At 33.4% G+C, this 23,808-nt stretch overlaps 1 protein-coding gene across 1 annotated transcript in view; it reads left to right on the top strand.

Moving 5' to 3' along the window:
- Window positions 1-411: 411 nt before the first annotated feature.
- The window catches only part of LOC108904112 (papilin), a 28,354-nt gene continuing 4,957 nt past the window's right edge, over window positions 412-23,808 (top strand). Inside the window, exons 1-27 of the mRNA XM_018706545.2 lie at window positions 412-485; window positions 543-693; window positions 5,142-5,265; window positions 5,519-5,599; window positions 9,223-9,395; window positions 11,016-11,148; window positions 11,203-11,543; window positions 12,834-13,022; window positions 13,424-13,600; window positions 13,865-14,050; window positions 14,227-14,368; window positions 14,427-14,674; window positions 14,754-17,436; window positions 17,658-17,837; window positions 17,900-18,076; window positions 18,140-18,316; window positions 18,373-18,552; window positions 18,749-18,919; window positions 19,119-19,370; window positions 19,426-19,596; window positions 19,742-19,945; window positions 20,002-20,196; window positions 20,358-20,555; window positions 21,465-21,710; window positions 22,903-23,112; window positions 23,234-23,367; window positions 23,429-23,579. Coding sequence (XP_018562061.1) covers window positions 589-693; window positions 5,142-5,265; window positions 5,519-5,599; window positions 9,223-9,395; window positions 11,016-11,148; window positions 11,203-11,543; window positions 12,834-13,022; window positions 13,424-13,600; window positions 13,865-14,050; window positions 14,227-14,368; window positions 14,427-14,674; window positions 14,754-17,436; window positions 17,658-17,837; window positions 17,900-18,076; window positions 18,140-18,316; window positions 18,373-18,552; window positions 18,749-18,919; window positions 19,119-19,370; window positions 19,426-19,596; window positions 19,742-19,945; window positions 20,002-20,196; window positions 20,358-20,555; window positions 21,465-21,710; window positions 22,903-23,112; window positions 23,234-23,367; window positions 23,429-23,579 — 7,228 coding nt within the window. The 5' untranslated portion in view covers window positions 412-485; window positions 543-588. The remainder of the gene's footprint in view (window positions 486-542; window positions 694-5,141; window positions 5,266-5,518; window positions 5,600-9,222; window positions 9,396-11,015; window positions 11,149-11,202; window positions 11,544-12,833; window positions 13,023-13,423; window positions 13,601-13,864; window positions 14,051-14,226; window positions 14,369-14,426; window positions 14,675-14,753; window positions 17,437-17,657; window positions 17,838-17,899; window positions 18,077-18,139; window positions 18,317-18,372; window positions 18,553-18,748; window positions 18,920-19,118; window positions 19,371-19,425; window positions 19,597-19,741; window positions 19,946-20,001; window positions 20,197-20,357; window positions 20,556-21,464; window positions 21,711-22,902; window positions 23,113-23,233; window positions 23,368-23,428; window positions 23,580-23,808) is intronic.

Raw genomic sequence — 23,808 nt, 5'->3', positions numbered from 1 at the left:
GTGGTATTTTTTGTAAATTTAACATTAGGCCGTGACAGATTGATTGGATTATAAAGCCATCCAAATAGCTTGTACCGACATCTCGACCGACGATCTAAAACATTCATTCGATATGCTTTTATACCTGCAATTGAGTCGGAAGGGAACTATTTTGAATAAAATAAATTGGTTTTGCCAAAAAAAAGTCTTACCTATTTTTAAAAAGTCCTGTTTAGGTATTTTGGAACGCACCTTGTGTACTTCAATGACATTTATAGAAATTTGTATACAGTTTTCCATTATATGCATTTTCAGTTTATTTTTTCTTTAAAAAATAAAATAATATTACCTAGAAGTGAAATTTGTTGCAGCGACGCGACGTGGGTTACTGTTCTAACTCATCATTGAAATCATTTCCTTTTTCAGGATTGTCCGGACAATGGGGACTTCAGGGCGCAACAATGCTCTGAGTATGATAACATACCTTTTGAGGGAGTTTATTATCAGTGAGTAGATCCATTAATTAATTAATTAATCTCGAATTTCAACACATATTTTTGTAGGTGGGTCCCCTACACAAGAGCACCAAATCCTTGTGAATTAAACTGCATGCCAAGGGGAGAAAGGTTTTATTTCAGACATGCAGCGACAGTTGTAGATGGTACAAGATGCAATGATGAAAAACTTGACGTATGCGTTTCTGGAAAATGCCAGGTAAAGAGGAGATTAATTCGTTATTGAAAAACAACTTTATTTCTTGATATTTTTACGTAACTTTAATACGTTCTTAATCTTTATATACAACGTGTTTCTGAAATAAGTGTGTTCCTTCAAAGGGACAATAGAACAAATTATTTTTAGCAAAAAATATCACATTTTCTGATATACTTATCTCTAAGAATGCCATTGATTTATCTAAGTAGAAGTAATATTCCGCTAAGATGACTTACAAATATGTCAGCCATTGTTGGAGATACGAGGGATCAATACCCAGGAGCCTCATATTTTCGACGCCAATGAATATTCTACAAATTGGATCGAGGCATCTTAAAGGTTTCCCAAAGTTCACGAAAAAAGTAGATGTTAATTGAAAACACAGGTTTCTAATTAAAAATTATAAATTTTTTATTGCATGATTTGGCCGTTAATTCTGATCACCAAAACGGGAAATTACACGACCAGAAAATGACCTACAGTAATTGAATTGTTTCTCGGGCTATATAGCATGCGGCCCCGTCTTATTGAAATCACATGTGGTCTACACCCATATCTTACAATTTAGATGCAAAAAAACTGGATTAACGCAATAGATATCCCCATTAACTGCTATTCCCTGACCAGCCGCATTGTCGAAGAAGAATGGTCCGATGATGCCTCTAACCCAAAATCCGCACCAAACAGTGACACGTTTTAGATGCGTTGGTTTCTCAGCAATCACTCTTGGATTTTCAGAACCTCAAATGCGACAGTTTTGTCGATTAACGAAGCCATCAAGATGACAATGAGCCTCATAATGATTTTGGAACACCCGATATTACTAATTGAATTACTAAACGAGCCGTTTTATTTTTTATATATTAAAGTGAGTTTAGAACACAGTTAAGTGAATCGATATGCATAACTCTAAAACTGAGATGAGAATTTTTTGAAATACAATTATAAATACAACGTCAAAAGTTCAAAATATCATTGGCGTAGAAATTACAATTGTCTAAGGGAACATCTTCCATAAAAATACCAAATAATATATTAGCTTTTTTTAATATTCTTATTAGATTCTTCTTAAATTTGACACACTGCGTTGCAATTAAAATTGTATTTATAACAAAAAAATCCCATAAACTGTTTTTATGGAACGAATAGCTCGAGTTATTTTCAATTTACTTAACTGTGTCGTAAGCTCACTTTAATATAAAAAAATATATCATATATATCTAAAACGACTCGTCCTTCGAACAGACTGTAAGGCATATTTTTTCTTAGAAACTCCATTGATAATAATTAAAAGCATTAATCGAATTTGCAGTTCTGAGGCACCTAGTGCTACTGACCCCTCGTTTCTCTGCCACGGGTTAACTTATACGTAAGTCAACATAACGGGTTTTTACTTCCACTTACATAAATTAGTGGCCCAAGTTTCATCAGTCTGCATCGCACATCCTCAGAGATATTTAAAAAATTGTGACTACGACCCATGTTCATAAGAAAATTTGTTCTCTTATCCCTTTGACGGAACGCACTTATTTCGGAAACACCTTGTATATTTGTAATAAAATAAAACTAAATATAAAAGTAGATAAAACAAAATGTTTATAATAGTGGAGTCAAAATAGCTTAAAATTACGCATTATTTCGAAATAATTATGGGAAACATGGATTTTCCTAAAACCTTTTGAAAGCACTTGGAGATGAGTATTAGAAAAAAGTTATAAACTTATTTTTGTACGCTAACTGTTTTTTAATTGTTTAAACAATAATAAATAGTTTTTTTAAGAACATTTAAAATAATTCAATGAATTTTAAATCGATTTGACAATATAGGGGTTTTAGATGTCGCTGAACTAGAATATGAAGTCGGAAAATGAAAATTCAAAATGGCTAATCCAATATGGCCGCCTGTTTTAAACAATTTATTTAACAATTATCGATTTTAAATCAAACTCGCTTATATTTGTAATATAGGGATTTTTGAGGTCGCTAAAAAAGAATATGATGTCGGAAAATGAAATTCAAAATGGCTGATCCAATATGGCCGACTATTTTAAACAATTTATTTTACAATTATCGATATTAAATCAAACTCGCTCATATCTGTAATATAGAGGTTCGAAAAATGAAAATTATAAATGGCTAAAGAGGTTTTATTGAAAATATGTTTTATTTATTAAAAAACAAATTTATTACAATTATAATTAATTTTTAAATCTCATCGAGTTCTTAGTCTTCTTAAAAAAAAACACTGATTTTAAATACAAAATTACAAAATCGAAATCAACGTCCCCTATTTATTCATTAATTATTTCAAAAATGGATCATATTCATATATAAATATTAAACTCATACATTTACAGGTTTAGCATAAAAGAAAACGAATATAAATACCTTAAATGCAAACTGGAGATTATTTGTAATATTAAGTAATAATATTACATTAAATAATTCAACAAGTACAAGTACAAGTACAAGTGTACGAGAGTATACTTGTATACAGCTTACTCGAANGACGTAGGAATTACTGTGTAGATATTTCGTAGGTAATGAGAATAGCAATAGAAAAAGTTCAAAATTAGCCTGGAAAAATTTTTTATTTGCAATGTTGCATTTTACGTAGGTCGCTCGGTAAGTCTTGTCGTTCCACTATAAAATATTACTGTTTTTCGAAGTATATACCGTCACATGTTACACACTTATGCATATGCTCAAACCAGCCATCAAGCCAGTAATTCCATTTCTCTTCTGAGATGGAAGCGCAACATTCGTCCCATACAGCTAAAATCTCGTCATCTGAAGAAATCTTGTGTCCTTTTAATTGATTTTTCACGTACGGGGAGAGTGCGAAGTGACAGGACGCTAGATCGGGACTGTGAGGAGGGTGATCTAACAGTCCAATACCAGAAAACTTCAGAAAATCTATGGTTCGCTGGGTGCGATGAGCTGGTGCATTGTCATGATGCAACAGCCAAGAGCGCAGTTGGCACTTTGGTCGCAATTCTTGAAGCGTGCTGAGAAGCGGGAGCAAACACGACAACCCAGAAAAATCACGTTCATTTTTTTCTTGACTGAACGTGACCGCTTAGGCATATTCAAATAGTCTTCACCTTCAAACATCCATATGCAACTGTGATTTTGTTGGTATATCATAATAATAAATCTCGTCTCCTGTAACAATTATTGAAGATATTTCAGAAAATCGTCCGGATTTAAACTTTGTGAGCATCCTTTCGCACCATTTCACACGATGCTCCCTTTCCTCGTCAGTTAATTTGTGTGGTACAAAAGCTGTACAAACTTTGTGTACTTCCAGATGTTCATTTAAAATTTTATATATGGTCCATGCAGAAATGTTAAGGGTTTCCTGGATCTGTTTATATGTGATTCGATGGTCTTCGCAAATTAGTTTTTGAACAGCGGCTATTGTTTTAGGTGTAGTCACTTCGCTCGGCGGGGCTGGACGTGAATCGTCCTCTAATTCAAAAATATCTCTTTCACACTGTTTATACTAGCATTTGCCAGTCCTGAGGGATGGGGTAATGTCACCCAATAAACGTTTCATTTCTTCGTGGCACTGTTGATGAGACAGCTCACGACAAAAATGATAATAAATTATCGCGCGAATTGGAGACTTTGTAAGTGATTCCATACTCGCACATTCACACTCTGTTTACTCGTCAATGCCTAGGCAGCTACTGACAAGTTTTGATGAGTAAACATGAATATGTACATACTATATCGGGTGTCCAGTAAATAATGGATAACCTTTTAACCGTGGATGGACCTAAGGTCATTCAGAAAATCGACTTTAGTCTTAGTACAAAGTCCCTTCATTTTTCAGTTATTCCGTTTTTTTTCGAAATTTCCGCCATAGGTTACTTTATTAGTCACAAGAGAACATATTATCTTTCAGTTATTATTTAATTTTATTTAAAAATTACAGTAAATGTTCAAATTGTCTGCCGCCTTCCCTGATGCAGGCTCTGCACCTTCTTATGAATGCCCTTCGGAGCTTTCGTTTATAACTTCGCTGACTAACGTAAAATATAAGTTTAAGATTTTTTTAAACAAGAGCTACTATTGCTAGTTAAAAATTCTGATAAGCATCTGATAATAACACAATTCAAGAATATTACGCAAAATAACTGAAATATAGGTACCTAATACGTTCATACGTTCTCTTGTGGCCGTAGTGACCAATAAAGTAACCTATAGCGGAAATTTTGAAAAAAAACCGAAATAAACGAAGGGACTTTGTACTAAGACAAAAGTCGATTTTCTGAACGACCTTAGGGTTCCCCATTCACGGTTAAAAGGTTATTCATTATCTCCCGGACAACCCTGTATAAGTATAAACATTTTAAAAAATCTAATACCTGCGGCATATAAACAACACCTAAATTGGCACCAGTTTAGACCAAAATAAACTTGATTTTGGAATATTGTTGTAGCCCGTTGGGTGTGATATGATGTTGGGGTCTAATGCCAGAGAAGATTTATGTCGAATATGTGGAGGCAATGGAAGCTCTTGCAACACCATACAAAACACGATACCGATGAAAGACATGCAAGTTGGTAAGACCTTATTACATACACTAGCTACTTATTAGAAATGAGATTTCTGAAATACGTTGTCACTATAATAGGTAGTAATAATTTTCCAAAAAATTTTACTAAAGTGTTTAACAATCCCACTCTATTCTTCTTCTGTTAAGTTATTATTAAAAAGTAGAAAATCATAAATGTAGTAGAAAATAATTTAGATTTAATTTTATTAATTGCGTTATTTTGTATAGAAAACTGATAAATTAGGTTTAAATTTTTTTAGGTTACAATGACATAATTTTGATTCCTCCTGGTGCTACTAACATTAGAGTTGAAGAAGTGGCTCCCTCAAACAATTACCTAGGTGAGTAACCTTTTTATACATTATTAAAAAAAATGGGATCAGCTGTGTCACCTTCGGTTCAATATTTTTATTAATGATATCACACACGACTTTTCTTGTCGATCAATGCTGTATGCTGATAACTTAAAATTATTTACAACTGAATCTCATGATGACTGTATTTCGTTGCAGTGTGACATCGAAATGATTAAATCAATGGTGTATGCACAATAATCTGTTTATGAATCTTGATAAATATTGATATTTACATGATATTGATGATGATGATATTGATATTTACAATGATATTTACTAAAAAAACTGCTTCCTATTAGACTTATGTTTAAATGACCAGAAACTCACTTCTCTAACCCAATATAAAGATCATGGGGTTATTTTTCCAGCTAAATTATCGTTTGCTAATCATATTGATAACATGGTGTCTAAAGCTAAAAGAACTGGATTTATAATTTGTAACATTCATCCATTTTAAGGGCACACGCAGTCTTGTACAACAATTTTGTAAGATTCAAGATCAAATACACTTGAGATTTTTGGAGTCCTTACATTAATGCCATTTAAAGAATGGTAACAGGCCTCAACCACAGTTTACCAGTGGCGGCTCGCGACATTGAAAATAGGTGAAGCATATTCATTGATTGACTAAAAAGAAAAAAAAGCGCCGCTTACAATATGTATGTAAACATTTTACATTTGATTTTGTGTATACAGGGTGTCCGGTAAGTACCTCCTAATCTCTCGGGAGTGTATAGGGGAGGTCAAAATAAAACTAGTCCTTCCTATAATTTTTTTTCCTAATGTGCCCCCTAACGGAGTTATGGGGGGTCAAAGGGGTACCTAGAAATTAACGTTTAGGGTTATAACTTTGAAACCACCCTGTATATTTTAATAAAATTTTCGTACGTTGTATTACACATGGAGCTCTACGATTTGATGCTAAAATCAACTTTTTGCTATTATCAGGTGTCCAGAAACGGACTGGCCCTATCACAATTTTTCTCAAAATTTTGACAGAAGTAATTTTATCAAACTGAAAATATTATTATTAGATACTCTGAAGGTTTTTCTTTAAAAATGGTACTCTTTATTTATTTCGAAAAAATGAACGGTTTGCGAGATAAATCGGTTTTGAAAAAAATTGGTAACAAATACAACAACAATTAAAATTTATTTTTTTTACATATTATTTCATGCATTTAATTTCTTTAACTTTATCAAGTCCAGAAATCTTTGAACGGGTTGGCTATACTTTATGAGCAAGTAGTGACCAATTAAAAATAACATTTGAAAAATAACTTACTTACAAGACATGCAACAAAGAACATTCAACAATGAACAAAGGTACCTAAATGTTACTTCGGTAGATGTTCAAAATGAGCACCCCGTACTTCAATGCACTTTCTAATCCTACGAATGTTTTCCCGGTGCACTTGAAATAATATTCCGTGATTATTGCGGAGATGGTCACAGTTCTGTGTTAGCCTCAGCAGAAGTTCCTCTCTACTATTTACGGGTGTTGAATAAACGTTATTTTTTAAATGACCCCACAGAAAAAAGTCTAATGGGTTTAGGTCGGGCGACCTAGGTGGCCATAATACAGGTCCGCCTCGACCTATCCATCGATCACCAAAAACATTCGTCAGATGTTGACGTACTAAACGATCAAAGTGGGGTGGTGCACCGTCATGCATGTACCACATTTCAGTTCTTATTTGAAGGGGCACTTCTTCTAACAAAATATTTAGATTTTCCTCTAAAAATTGCAAATAAAGAGCACCATTAAGTCTTTGCTCCAGAATAAATGGACCAATCAAATGATTCCCGATAATGCCAGCCCACACATTCACCATAAACCTTTGTTGGTAGCGAGTTTGAACTAAAGCGTGAGGGTTTTCTTCATCCCAGACATGTAGATTATGCGAATTAATTATGCCGTCTCTTGTAAAACCTGCTTCATCGGTGAACAAAATAGATGTACCAAAATTATGATTCCGAATATGATGCTGTAAAAACCAATTGGCGTATTGAAGTCTTTTTGGATAATCATCTGGAGACATAGCATGTACTTTTTGGATGTGGTACGGGTAAAGCAATTGTTCTTTCAGAGTTTCATGTACAGCCCATTTTGTAACATTGTTTTGCGCCGCAAGCTTCCTTATGCTATTTGAAGGATTATTAGCAACGTCTTCCAATATTTGTTCCTCTACATGAGGGTCTCGTACTCTCCTCGGGGCTCCTGCTCCACCACGGCGTGGCAAAAAGCTTCCTAAATAAAGGATTCGGAAGAAATTAGTTTCACTAACGTTTTTCACTATTTTTTTTTACCTGTTTCTCTTAAACTACGATCAACTCTTTCAAAAGTTTTTGGACTCGGCAAATGTCGACCCGGAAACCTTTCCTCATAAAGTCTTCTTGCCTCCACGGAGTTGCATAATGCTTCCCCATAAATTAGGTGCATATCAGCATATTCTGCACAGGAATATTCTTCCATTTTTAAATGTTATTTCTAACGGCTTAAAACGAATACCACAATAAAATTGAATTTTTATTCTGTCACGCGCCTTTGACAAGTACTTTAAAATCAACAGGGTCTAACAACGAAAACAATAGAAAAGAACTCCATGGAGACAAGAGCAATAATAATTTGTAGATGTATTTTGGTCATAGATGTTGATTTTACAAGAAACGGCATTATTCATTCCCTTAATTCACCACCAGTAAATGTTTATGGTGAATCTGTAGGCTGGCACTAGCGGGAATGATTTTATTGTAAAAAAATAAATTTTAATTGTTGTTGTATTTGTTACCAATTTTTTTCAAAACCGATTTATCTCGCAAACCGTTCATTTTTTCGAAATAAATAAAGAGTACCATTTTTAAAGAAAAACCTTCAGAGTATCTAATAATAATATTTTCAGTTTGATAAAATTACTTCTGTCAAAATTTTGAGAAAAATTGTGATAGGGCCAGTCCGTTTCTGGACACCTGATAATAGCAAAAAGTTGATTTTAGCATCAAATCGTAGAGCTCCATGTGTAATACAACGTACGAAAATTTTATTAAAATATACAGGGTGGTTTCAAAGTTATAACCCTAAACGTTAATTTCTAGGTACCCCTTTGACCCCCCATAACTCCGTTAGGGGGCACATTAGGAAAAAAAATTATAGGAAGGACTAGTTTTATTTTGACCTCCCCTATACACTCCCGAGAGATTAGGAGGTACTTACCGGACACCCTGTATATGTATGTACTGTTGTTTTTAATATTTGTCTTTTCCGGTCCTATAATTGGATTCTATATGGGCAGTGGTGAAAGAAAATAGCATTTTGTTCTTTCTAGTAATTTCACCTAAGATAACTAAGTACAAATTTTCAAGTTATTCCTAAAATTTTCCATATTTATTTAAAGTGGAATTCAGATTCTATGACTGATCAGAATCGTATCTGACGAAAACACCACTTTCCCTCTAAACTGTTTTTAAAAATAATGTCAAACTGATCAACAGAATTAATTAAAATGCGTAGTTTTGAAAATGTATTGTAACAACACTGAAATCTGAAATTAGGTAGAAATATACTTTTCAATTTAAAAATATTATGCATTGCATCATTTATTTTATAGCCATACGGAATTCCACTGGTCATTATTATCTAAATGGAAACTGGAGAATAGACTTTCCCAGAACAATGGACTTTGCTGGAACTAAGTTCCACTATGATAGGTCACCTCAAGGATTTTCGGCTCCGGATATAATTATCTCGTTGGGTCCTACATATGAAGCTTTATTCATTGTGGTAAGACTTTACTAAATGATGTTTTTGTTGTTAATAATCTAAATTATTAACAATTCAATATGTGTATCGACCAATATTAGTGATGGAATTGGAATTTTAGAACTTACAATAGATAGGTAGAAAAATTGTTAAATGAAAACAGTTTTAGACCCTTCTGCGACTAACTGTTCAGGTTTTCAGGATATTTTTATGAAAATCAGACCTAATATCTTTATTTTGGAGATTTTTTCTTTAATCTGTAAAAACTTTGTTATGGCAATTTTTGCAAATACATTTCTCTATAGAGATTGCCGTTTTGAGAAACCATCATTTCCTTTTCAACTTCACTTTTTCTTATGAGTGCCATATTGAATTTTATGTTAATTGATAGGAGCATTTTTTTAAACTTTTCAACAGTACCTACCTATATCATAAGTGTGCAAAAAATCAATAATGTGCCGAAAAAATATAAAGTTTCAATTAAAATGATGATGGTTTCTAAAACCACAAAGTTGAAACAAATTCTCCACACAATCCACAGTGAATTTGTTTTCAAAATCTCCCTCTCTCTCTCTCTATTTTTTTCAAAACATCTCGAAAATCCGAATATCTAGAACTGGTCTGTGAGCATCATTAAGATTAGTAACAAACTGATTAAAAATTTTTCCAATTTAACCATTTTTCTATCTCTTATAATTTCCAAGGTCCCCACATTCATCTAATTCTCTTTTTCATATCCCGTCCCAAAAAGTAAATTTTCTCCAACAGCAGTATAGTCCAATTAACTAAGCCTTTAAATCGAAATTTTGCCAACTTGGCTGAATTTTTGATATGAGTTAGTTTAAGGTATATTATAACAATAAGTGAGAGTAATTTTTTGTTCAACCCCCGGCCAAGGGTGGAAAAAGATAAAACAAAGGGCTTTTTCAAGATAACTCAAAAAGGGTAAGAGCTAGAAAAAAAAGTTTTTCATGAAAGTTGTAAAGCAGACAATTCTACATAAAAATGGCCACTTAACTTTTTCTTGTACTATTACAATTAACAGAGTTAGGGAGGCTAGAAGTTAAGGGAAGATTTCAGAAATTTAAAAAAAATCATAACAAACAGAAAAATGATTGAATTTTGTAATTTTTTTTTTCAATCTGCTCTAAAATATGTAACTTTTCTTTTCAGAGAAATAGATATATTTTTTAATTTTTAATAAGAAAGTTATAACAAAAAATTAAATTTTTAATCGTTAATTTTAATGATTTAACAAAATTAAATTTCTGAAATCTTCCCTTAACTTCTAGCCTCCCTAACTCTGTTAATTTTAATAGTACAAGAAAAAGCTAAGAGACCATTTTTATGTAGAATTGTCTGCTTTACTTTCATGAAAAACTTTTTTTTCTAGCTCTTACCCTTTTTGAGTTATTTTGAAAAAGCCCTTTGTTTTATCTTTTTCCACCCTTGGCCGGGGGTTGAACAAAAAATTACTCTCACTTATTGTTATAATATACCTTAAACTAACTCATATCAAAAATTCAGCCAAGTTGACAAAATTTCGATTTAAAGGCTTAGTTAATTGGACTAAGTAGTAACATCGAGCATCAGTTTAGCCTCAAATCAGGAATATTAGTGATTCAAGTTAAATTATTTCAGTTGCTTTACCAAGATTCTGATGTACCGGTTCAGTATACATACAGTTTACCAACAAATGTTGTGACAGGATCAGAAGAGACATATGCATGGACCTTTGATGAATTCACGCCGTGTTCTAAAACATGTGGAGGAGGTTAGCAAATCTTACCTAAAGTAAATCAAGTTAATCAACTAATCCTTTCTGTAGGATATCAGTTTAGGAACGTGACTTGTGCCGGTCGAAAAACACTTGACCCAGTTGACAGTAAACTTTGCAATGAAGATAATGAACCAGAGGCTAAGAAGAAATGCAATGAAATCCCTTGTGAAGCTCAGTGGACACCTTATCCTTGGGGGAAATGTTCAGCACCTTGTGGAGAAGGTGGTTTACAAACCAGAGAGATATCGTGTCAGCAAATTTCAGGAAACGGTTATCCCGTACTAGTGGATGATTCTGAATGTTTGAAACTTCATCCAAAACCGCCAACTCAGCAAAAGTGCAATGAAGGAAAAATTTGTGCCCAATGGTATAGTGAACCTTGGAAACCAGTAAGTATTTTATTTTATTTTATTTATTTTTAATTATACATTTTTTATTATTAATAACTCTTCTGCTTTTAGCTTACTTTAAAGATACTAGGCCAGTTTGAATTGATTGCAGATATTTTCATAAAATTCTCATTAAACGATATCATACAGGGTGTTTGTAAATAAGTGTAAAATATTTTAGGGGGTGGTTGCTGTAGTTATTTAGTGAAAAAAAGTTCATATAAACGTAGGTCGAAATATGCTTCGTTTCTGAGATACAGAGTGTTTAAATTATAATTTTTATTTATTTTTGTTAATTATTTCAAAAAGTTTTAAAGATATTGATTCGAAATTTGAAAAATGGTTTGGAGGGATAAATGCGCATTTTATATGATCCGAATATTTCTACTTGCACCAGTGACGTTCGTGCGAGAATACCACAAACTTTTTTTAATAAAAAAAGTCGTACACCATTGACTTTTCCCGTTTTGATATTTTTTTTAGAAATCCGCCGTTTTTTTGAGGTAAAAAATAAAACGTATTTTACTCCAAGTTGTGTAATTTCAATTTCTATTGATACATTATATTCTAGTAGGTTGCTGTCAATATTTCTAAATAAAATACGACCAATATTTCTAAATAAAATACAACCATCAAATTTCGAGTCAATCTTTAAAATTCTAATTAATAAAATTAAAATGAAAAATTAAAATTTAAACAGTGTTTAAATTTCTCTGAAATGGAACATATTTCGACCTACGTTTATTTGAACTTTTTTTCACAAAATAACTTCGGCAACCACCCCTAAAATATTTTGCACTTATTTACAAATACCCTGTATATTTAGAGGGATGCTAAAGGCAGTAAAAATAATATAGTGATTAATAATAATTATCAAAGTAAAGATTAAAGTAAAAAATATACAAATAGTATTAATGGAAAACATACATTTGATAATTAATATAATTAAGGTAGGGTACCCCCTATTTTTTGTTTCCAATAACAATAACACCATTTTGGACAAAGATGTCATGACGACATCTCAAAATGCAGAAATAATTCAGAAATGGAGAAATGATGACTGAATTAGGTGCTGATCTTTATCCAAATCGATATTTTAGCTGTTAGTAATGTGATAGAATATATTTGCTTTGAAAATTTGCAAACCATAATTTAACTATTTCAATATGTCAAGTATGTTTTTTTTGTCATTGGTATTTGGGAAAGTATCTTATATTTTTATTTTAGAGAGTTATTAATTACTAAAATAGTACATATTTCTAAAATTTCCATTTTTTGTTTCAATTATAGTGTGATCACCTTTGTGGAGATGGTAAACAGTCAAGGAAAATAACCTGTTTCGTAAAACATGAAGATGGTAAAATTGAAGTGCTGGAAGATTCAGAATGTGAGGTGATCGAACCTAAGCCAGAAGAAGAAAGGAAATGTAATGTTCGTCCTTGCGAGGGCGTAGATTGGATTACATCAGAATGGAGTGGGGTAAGAGTTAAACTTAATTGTTTTAAGTACTAGAAAAAATATTTACCCTTTAATTATAAAATATTATACAGGGGCGGATCCAGACTATTTTAAAATAATGAACATTCCTAATAACTGGAAGTTTACAATTAATGACAGTGGTGGATCCTGAGATAGATTAGGGAGGGGGCGTTTGTACAATTAATGACTAAAAAAAATATATATACAATCAAGAGAACTAAAAGGTTATGCAGTCAAGGAAACTGAAATGTTTAAAAAAAATTAATCTTTATTAATCTATTGTGTTCGATATTTTATTATTTTTTTCTTTTTTCGTGACATTTGGGGGGGGGGCGATCGTCCCCATCGCCCATCCGCGCCTGAACGACATATGGGAAAGAATTATCTATATCTATTTTCAGTGCGACAGAATTTGTGGACTGACAAATGAGACAAGGAAAGTGCATTGCGCTACTGCCAGTGGTCAGATTTACTCAGACGATCTTTGTGAAGCTGAACAAAAACCAGAAACTGTTAGAAAGTGTGAGACCTCAAATACAACCTGTCAATATTTGTGGTATGCATCTCAATGGAGCGAGGTGACTATAATTTTTCAGAGATTTATCATCAATCCATTAATTTTAAATAATTCACATTTATATACAGTACCCTCTCTGTGACCAATTTTTATATTCATTTACAAAAAAAACTGAATTCGGTTCAGGGGCATTGTAAAAAATATGATTTTTTCAAATCTATAGATTGTATTAGCCATACTTTTTCTTTGCTTTTCTTGTGTTAATATTACACGCAAGATTTACCCATCTATTATATTTTCTTCATAACAACTTTTATATTCATAGTGTTCAGTTCAATGTGGAGAGGGAATACAAACAAGAACAATATTTTGTGGAGTATCAACAGTAGATGGTGTGAAGAAAGTGGAAAATGAGAAATGTGATCCGTCCAAAGACTTTGAAACCATTAAAAAATGTGTTGGAGAAGAAGAAGAATGTGAAGGTGAATGGTTTAGTGGTCCTTGGGGAAAAGTAAGTGCTTACTACGTAATGAAGACTTGTAAGAAAAGTTTTGAATATTTACATATCTTTGAAAAGTAATCCTAAATAATTTCCTTTTTTACATTCTTTAATCAGATCTTGAGGATTCTGTGATTTATCAGTTAAATTAAATTAGGCACTGCCTTGCATGTTCAACTTGCTTTTAGTGTACAAAACCATGTGGAGGAGGAGAACGTTCTAAGAAAGTTGTGTGCTTGAAAGACAATGAAGTTGTAGATCCAAGCATTTGTGGATCAGATAGAATAGTTTTCTCTCACGAAGAGTGTAATACACATCCTTGTTCAGAGGGTACATTATATATATTTAATACCAATTAAATTATTTTTGTACTTAAACTCATTTTTAGATACCATAATGCCCACCGACATTACCCAGTCCGTTGATGAATCTGAAACGGAAAAACTGAAGGCAACTGTTACATCTGAAAGTACAAAAGAATCTGAACCAACATCGGCAACTGATGAACTATTTGATGTAACTACCGAACAAAGCGATATGATCACTACCTTACCTGAAGATGATAATGATGAGTATGAAATTGTTCCAGATACTACTTGTGATGATGGGGAATGGGTTATGTCTGATGAACCATTGGCAAGTATAAATCTTACATGCTCTATGACATACTGTTAAATGACAATCTCAGTTCATTAAAAAATATTATATATTATAGGAAAAACTAGAGAAATTACAAGTTTCAAAAGAAAGTGTTAGAACAGAATCTTCCATCTCATCGAAATTAGAACTTTCAAAAGAAACTATTGGAACAGAACCTCCATTCTCACTTGATGACCTTATGCTCAGTGATGGCACAACTATTACAGGAGATGGTGAAAGTACAGCAAGCTTCAGCTTAGAAACAGGATCTGGAGAAAGCGAAATTACAAGCTCAGCTACAGAAATAAGTACATTAATGAAGAGTACCGGACTGTCAGACAGTACTGATGAGGAAGGTTCTGGCACAGGATCAACCATTGTTATTGGTACAGATACTGAAATTACTACTGAAGCTATAGGACAATCGAGTCAATTCACTCCTGAAAGTACTGCCACTTCTGAAATTTCTGGCAGTACAGAAATCTCTGTTACTACCGGTGAAAGTCTTACTAGCATAACATCTAGTGAATCAGATACTACCAATATATCTGAAGCTTCAAGTTTCACAACTGAAAGTATAATTTCTGGAAGCACGGAGATTTTATCTACTACACAATTTTCTAGTTCTGAGAGTACAGAGACAGTATCTTCTTCTGATATAACAACTAATACCATTGATGTTGATGTAACCACAGAGAGCTTAGGGAGTTCAAAATCTGATGACACAACAGAAAGTGTCTCTTCTGACTTTACAACCATTAGCTCTGATGCAACAATAAGCAGTACCAGCGTAAGCGATAATTCTGTTAGTACTGATAATACAGTTAATACAGAAATTACAGAAAGTGGTACAAGTGATACCACAGAGTCATCAGTTACTGAAAGTACTGATAGCACTGAAATTACTGAAAGTAGTACGGATAGTACCGAAACTACTGAAAGTAGTACTGATAGTACTGAAACTACTGAAGGTAGCACTGATAGCACTGAAACTACTGAAAGTACTGACAGCACTGAAAGTTCAGTTTCAACAGATAATACTGATACAACTGAAACTACATATCTAACTGAAACATCAGAATCAAGCTTAAATACTGAAAGTACAGATATTTCTGATGTAACTACAGAAATATCAGCATCTACTTCAGAGAGTATAATCAGTTCTGAATACAGCACAGATGAAACAAGTACCATATTTTTCATAGGAGAATCTGATTTAGGGGCAAGAAAACCAACAACTGCCTCATCAGGTACTGATACAACTTTAACTGATGAAGATACAACTGAATTTACGACATCGAGTGCAATTACAGGCAGTTCTGAATCCCCCGAAAGTACTGTAGCTATAACGGAAATTACCAGTACAGAATCTAGTGAAAGTACTGATGGTAAAACAACTATCTTTAGTGATCCAACAGAAAGTGGAAGTACAGGTGGTACCTCGGAAATTGGAAGTACAGAGGCCACAGTTGAATTTACAAGTAGTACCTTTAGACTAGAGAGCAGTTCGGAAATTACAACTGGATATGTTACAGATATTAGTACAAGTGCTACAATAGAAGATGGTAGTACAGAGGCTACCACTCAGTTTACAAGTAGTACTTCCGAATTAAGTGGCAGTTCAGAAATTACCACTGAATCATCTGTTTCAGTAGGGCAAACCTATAGTACTACTGAAATTGCTGAATCTGTAGCAACTGATTCAACCGAATCAACAATAGAATTTACTAGTCAGACAACTGGTGCCGTTACTGACACTGACATATTTGGAATTACAACAGAAACAGAGGGTACTGAAACAACTACCTATGAAATAGAGTCAACAACCCCAATAATTGAGATATTTAAGAGTAGGCCTAAAATGTGTAAGAGAAGGAAAATAAAAGCATGTAAAAAAACACAGTATGGTTGTTGTTGGGATAATATTACACCAGCTGAGGGGCCATTCGATAAAGGCTGTCCTACTCCAAGAACTTGTAAAGAATCTAAATTTGGATGCTGTGAAGATGGCATTTCTGCCGCTCTTGGAACTAAATATGCCGGTTGCCCAACTGCACACTGCAATGAAACACTATTTGGATGTTGCCGTGACAATAAAACGGCATCACAAGGCAATAATAATGAAGGATGTCCGCAACCCCCACCCGAATGTTTAAAATCCAAATTCGGTTGTTGTGATGATAATGTTACTGAAGCTAAAGGGCCAAAACATAAAGGTTGCATTGAAGAAGAACCAGAAGAGACAGAGACATCTGAAACTCCAGAAATAACAGAATCAACTGAGCCTACTAAGGAAATGGAAATCAAAGAAGACTGTAAAAATACAACTTACAGATGCTGTCCTGATGGTGTTACGGCTGCCGAAGGCCCTGGTTATCGAGGTTGCAATTTACCATGCTCCAACAGTACATTTGGATGCTGTCAAGATGGTACTACTTCAGCTCATGGTCCAAGTGGAGAAGGTTGCTGTTTAATTTCTGCTTTTGGCTGTTGCCCCGACAATGTTGTACCTGCAAGGGGGCCAAATTTGGATGGATGTGGATGCCAATATTCACCTTATGGTTGCTGTCCAGATAATTCTACATCTGCAAGAGGCTACAACGATGAAGGATGTGGCTGCCAATATACTACATATGGTTGTTGCCCTGATAGTTTCACGCCAGCAAATGGACCAAATTACGAAGGCTGTCTTTGTCACACATTCCAATTTGGTTGCTGCCCAGATGGAATTACTGCAGCGAGAGGTCCACACCAACAAGGTATGACTCTTAACAATGTACTGTATAACTCATAAAAACATGATTGTTATAGTTTCCGCTTTATATGAAGCTAAAAGGTAAGCATTTTTTTGCAATAATGTGTAAAGTTAACGTGACATGTCCTTTTCTCTTAATTTCTCTATATCTTAAAAATGCTACAGAACCTTTATGATATTCTAAGTACTTATGGAATATATTTTTAAAATTTTTTATTTCAATAGGTTGTGGGTGTCGAAATACAGAATTTGGCTGTTGTTCTGATGAACAGACACCTGCTTTTGGTCCGAACAAGGAAGGATGTGGTTGTGTGTCATCTAAATTTGGATGTTGTGTTGACGGAGTTACTGAAGCCAAAGGAGAAAATTTTGAAGGCTGCGAAACTGCTCCTGAAAATTTACAAGGTATTTCTTTACTCCATTTATCTTCTCTGAAAAAAATATATAATTACTTTTAAAACTTTCAGCCAGTTGTTCTCTTCCTAAGGAAAGAGGGACATGTAGGAATTATACAGTTAAATGGTTCTTTGATATGGACTATGGTGGATGTTCCAGATTTTGGTATGGTGGTTGTGATGGTAATGGCAATCGCTATAAGACAAAAGAAGAGTGTGATCAAGTCTGTGTAATACCTCAGGGCCCAGGTAAATACTACACAAACGTAATTTTGGAAAAATTACCAATAAATTAAATTTATGATTATTTAGATAGATGCAATTTACCAAAAGTAGCTGGGCCATGTGAAGGCTATTACCCTCAATGGTACTATGATAAAGACGCTAAAAACTGTGCTCAATTCATCTATGGCGGATGCCTTGGCAATAATAACAAATTTGAAACCAGAGAAGAGTGTATGGGTCTCTGTGTTAAAGATAGCAGTGTAGGTAGGTACATGAAATGTATAGGGAAAAGACATTTAAATATATACATTATGAAATAGATGCCTGTGAGCAGCCAAAAGAGGAAGGACCTTGCAGAGGACAATATCAACGTTACTATTACCATGATGAAAGTGACCAGTGTCAGCCTTTTATTTATGGAGGCTGTAAAGGAAACAACAATAACTTCCCAACAATTGAAGCCTGTAGTCAAAAATGTGCTGCTCCAGGTCGAAAGAAGGGTATGGTAAAATCATTTGAACTTTTAATGCATGAGTTATGTAGCTCTTTCATTATAAAATAAAAATATTTCTTTTGATTGAATGTGTTCGACATTGATGATGATTAATTATTATGCATGCCACTTTGTGTAACAAATATAATATTCCGCTTGATAATGGTAAAACTAGAATTAACCCAACTGCTTATACCTATTAGATCATTGTTCGTTACCAAGAGCTCAGGGCAATTGCACGGAAAAACTATCTAGATGGTATTACGATACTCCTGAAAAACGCTGTGTACCTTTTTACTATTCTGGCTGTAATGGCAATCAAAATAATTTCGACAGTAAAGAAGCATGTGAAAATGATTGTCCTATGGATATTGGTGAGTTATGTTGTATATATACATACATACAAATTTTTAAATTATTTGCCTCTGACTGCATGTAATTTATGCAAACAATAAATATGCACCAATTAAACACTATACAATGGTGAGAGTCTGCATTTCTTCCATTTTGTCCTAAATTAATATAATATTATTTATTTGACGTTACATATTAATTTCTATTTTTAATATTTAGTTAAAGATACATGCCACTTGCCTGCCGAAACCGGGGAATGTGGTAATTACGTTGATCGGTGGTACTACGATACAAAGCAAAAAGCCTGTCAACAGTTTTACTATGGTGGTTGTGGTGGAAATGAAAACAATTTTGAAACACAACAGAGATGCCAAGCAAGATGTGAACAGGATTATAATAAATCTCAAGAACCAACGAGCCAACCTCATCCATCAGAATCCCCCCAAACAGTTACTGAAGCATTTAGAACAGGTCTGTAATTAAAAATCAATATTAAAAAGGATTTTAAATTGTATATATATTTTAGATATGTGTTTCCTACCCAGCGATCCTGGACCATGCAGGAATGGAACTGTTAGGTATTATTATGACAGATCTGATGGAGTTTGCAAGAGCTTCACATTTGGTGGTTGCCATGGCAATAGAAATAATTTTATCTCTGTTGAAGAATGTCTTCAGTATTGTGGAACTTCCCAAGGTGATAAATTCATAAAAATAATCTATTTCAACTTTTCATTCACTTGTCATTTTTTGTTACAAACAAAACACTCAGAAACAATGGTTTGCAATTTAAGGCTTCTTTCTGTTAGTTTTCAATAAAATTTTAATACAATATTTTTTAGATCTCTGCACATTACCCCCAGTTGTCGGGCCTTGCAATGGAGAATATACTCAGTACTACTACGATTCCTTCAATGACTCGTGTTTACCGTTTACCTTTGGTGGTTGTGGTGGTAACTATAACAGGTTCCAAGATCAGTCATCATGTGAGCAAAGATGTAGAAAAGCTCCTCCTTCCCAAGTTGTTTCTACTCAAGCTCCACCAGGTAAGATTTAAGAGGGATTACCTTATTCTCCAACTAAAAGCTTATCACGAATTCAGCTCCACCAACAGACATAGCCATGTGTTATCAACTTCCTGATCCTGGGAACTGTACAGAAAATTATGTGGCATTTTTCTTCGACACCAACACAAGAAAATGTACTCCATTCACTTACACAGGTTGTGGTGGCAACGATAACAGATTCAATAGTGAGGAACAATGTGAGAGGCAATGTGGAAGTTTCAGGGGTCAAGGTATTTAATATTATCTGAGTTAATTAATCTTTAATCATATGCAACTTTTCGTATACAACTAGAACGGTGTTTTTGAAAAACATTCAAATAAAATAACTAAATAATTGCTTTAGTAAAAAGAGGTTTGCTAATGCACAAAACGACTAATGTTTAAATTTTAGATGTGTGTAATATGGAAAAGGATTCGGGTCCATGCAGGGGGTATTTTGTTAAATATTATTATGAGAAATCAGAGGGAAGATGTGAACAGTTCGCTTTTGGAGGTTGTCAAGGAAATGGTAATCGGTTTAGCTCAAATGAAGAATGTGAACACATATGTGTGACTCATGAAGAAACCAAACCTAATATTACAAGTACAGGTAATGACATATATTTGCAATGTATTAAGATTATATTCGTTATATAGGTGTGACTGATCCTAACACATACTGGTTACATAATGGTTTACCTGAAGTTAAAGAACATATTTGAACTTGCAACTTTTAGTTTATTAAGAGTTGAACTGGATTTAGCTAACTCACTTAGCTATAGCAAATCATGTGACTCATATCAAATTTGATTTAGTTAAATCGTAGTTATGTTTCATTTATAAACCATCCATAAGTCCATATACTATATATATATTTCTTGGGATCATTCAGTGTAATTATAGTATCTTAATTTTCTAAAATTAATCATTGATATTGTCTATGTTTCATACTGCCAGTTAATATCTACTCAATTACTACATTAAATTATTGTATTATTATCGCTGTTGCATAATGGCTATGGTACCATCTTGTTCTCTTTGATTAACCTACTTCTTTACTAACATTCTCAATACAAACCATAATGCATGTTTTTCTGTAGCTATATGTCAGTTACCAGTAGATCAAGGTTCCTGCCAAGAGGGTTACCACAAACGGTGGTACTTTGATGACCAGCGGGGAGAATGCATCGCATTCATTTATAGTGGCTGTGGTGGAAATTTCAACAATTTTAAATCTTTCCAATCTTGCCTTGATTTTTGTAGAAATCTTTTACCACCAACTGAGTCTTGTAAGTTACTATAATGCACCTACAACATTTATTTGCTCCACTCAGCTTTTACAACAAATGCCTTTATGTTTTATAATTTGCTGTAAATTTAGCTGTTTATCGTTTATTTTTATTTTTAGCAGGCCGAGAGTAAAATTATTCCGCCATTAGCAACATGTAGCAGAGCTAAAGCTTATTTTGTGAATAGAATCAAGTGTTATAATGCAACATTACTTTATTTCTTATTTTAGCTGTACCCGAAGTTGAAGTAACGGATGTGCCACAACATCCTTGCCAGGAAATGTTTGATGAATGTACCACACTCAAATGTGCATATGGAGTTGAAGCATATGTGGATGAAAATGAATGCAACAGGTGTCAGTGCAAAGATCCGTGCAGAAATGTGGAATGTTTAGAGGACGAACAGTGTGCTATAGACATTAACAGAAACAAAACTTCAGATGCAAATGCAGATTTTATTGCAATATGTAGACAAAGTAAGTATACCATTATGATAACATTTAACAGTACATGATATCTAGAAATAGATCAAACTTACTTCAAGGGCGCCAACCTTGAATAAAAATAAATTGGGTTAGATCAAGTTACCTTAATATGATTTTCATTTCCATCAAACTGTTTTTTTCTTACAACTTTTTATGATTTTGCAATGAAACTTGGTGTAGGAGGTAATTTTTTAGAAACAATAATATGTTTGGTTTGAGTAACTTCACACAAACGCACACACTGGCTGTGAGAACATACCCCATTGTTGTCAAATCACAGAGAAATTTAACATTGAAATGAATAATTTTATAAGATCATGGACTTACATTACAAAAAACACTGCACTATATAAATTCTATTTCGATTCCACTAAAAAATACTTCATGCAGAAAGTCTCAATATTACCTACTTACCCCATTATAAATACTTTTCCATAAACCAATAAACTGAAAGCTAATATAAATATATAGGTAGCATATTTTGGCCATTCTCATTTTGCCGAATTAACGTTAGCTCTCTGTTTAAATGTCTATCTAGTGTCTTGTAGTCATATGAGTACGACCACATCTGGTGAATAGAGGTATTTCATCTAAACTAAGTTGCCAGAAGTCGTTGATGTTGACATTCATAGACTAAGCACAGTGCTGCAAAAAAAATTATTTTAGATAATTTTTTATTACTAGTAGTTTGTTTGCTTATTGTTAGTATAATTCAATATTAGTCGGAACATACAGCCCATAGATATAGTTGTTTCCCACAATAGGCGTTCTTTTGCGACTGAATATTGATGAATATCTGACTTGTAACAGTGAGTGAGGAACTAGTATTATTTCTCATTCAACGCTTGTAGTTACTATTTCTGTCTCTTTTGAATTTAGTCGCTATATGGAAGTTTTCATTTGATAGAATTTTTTAGAATTATTCGAATTAGCAGGTTAATACTTTTACAATGAAGTGTAAAGGAGTTATCTTAATAAGAATTAGAATAATTTTGATCTAAATCAGTTAATTTTTATTCAATTGTTCTTGAAGTATGGCTCATTCATGTCTCAACACCCTGTACAACTGTATTTATACTGAAAAATGTACAATTAAAACATTCATAATTTTTATATAACGCGTAATAAAATTTCAGGATATATTTTTTCATTAATATATCTCTTATATTGAATATTTTTTTAGGCAACAAACCAGGAACCTGTCCAACTCTAGAGCCAAGTGAAACCAACTGTGAACAGGAATGCAATTCTGACGCTGATTGTACGCTGCATTTAAAGTGCTGCTCGACGGGATGTGGTACTGCTTGTGTTGATCCCGTGCTTGCCCCACAACAATTAAATACTCAAATGCCAATAGAACCTGCTTATACCGAGAAGCCTCATGAAATCGGACGTAAGTAAAGCATATTATCTATTGTGTTAATAACGTTTTTTTCATATAAACTTTGTAATCTGTATCTTGTGTGTGTATCTTCAATGTAAATAATAAAGTAACAATATAAATTATGTTCTAGTCCAACCTCCAAAAGTGGACTCCCAAATATATAAGCCAGAAGTGTCTGCTCTCATTGGTGACCAAGCAGTACTGAAATGTGCGGTAACTGGAAATCCCAATCCTAAAATAAAATGGAGTAGAGATAATTTTGAGGTAAGCGTATTTCGTTATGTAATTTTTTTGTATTTTTCCCTTAATTTTATTTACTATGCAGATTGATGGTACACAACCAAGATATCGAATTAAACTGGATCAATCTCTACAAATTATCACATTACATAAGACCGACTCTGGCATTTATTTGTGTACTGCTGATAATAGTATCGGTGAACCAATTACGAATCAAATTAAATTGGAAGTTGTAGGTAAATATTATACATTTTGTAAATAAGGAACACAAGGCATTTTGGGTGCACATCTAAAACTATACATTTCTATACATATATTTATATCTTAAGGGTCGTACCTTAAAAACTGTCATTTATTTTTACTTAACTGCAAGTTAACAATATGTAAGATATTAATTCTTAAATGGAATAAGAACCTTAAGGTATGAAAGTAATATTTGAAGATAATTTCATTTCTGTACATCTT

The sequence above is a fragment of the Anoplophora glabripennis genome, unplaced genomic scaffold (assembly GCF_000390285.2).
Source record: "Anoplophora glabripennis isolate ALB-LARVAE unplaced genomic scaffold, Agla_2.0 scaffold106, whole genome shotgun sequence".
Classification (NCBI taxonomy): Eukaryota; Metazoa; Arthropoda; class Insecta; order Coleoptera; family Cerambycidae; genus Anoplophora; species Anoplophora glabripennis.
The sequence above is the reverse complement of the archived record's forward strand: the minus strand, read 5'-3'. Positions and strand labels throughout refer to the sequence as shown.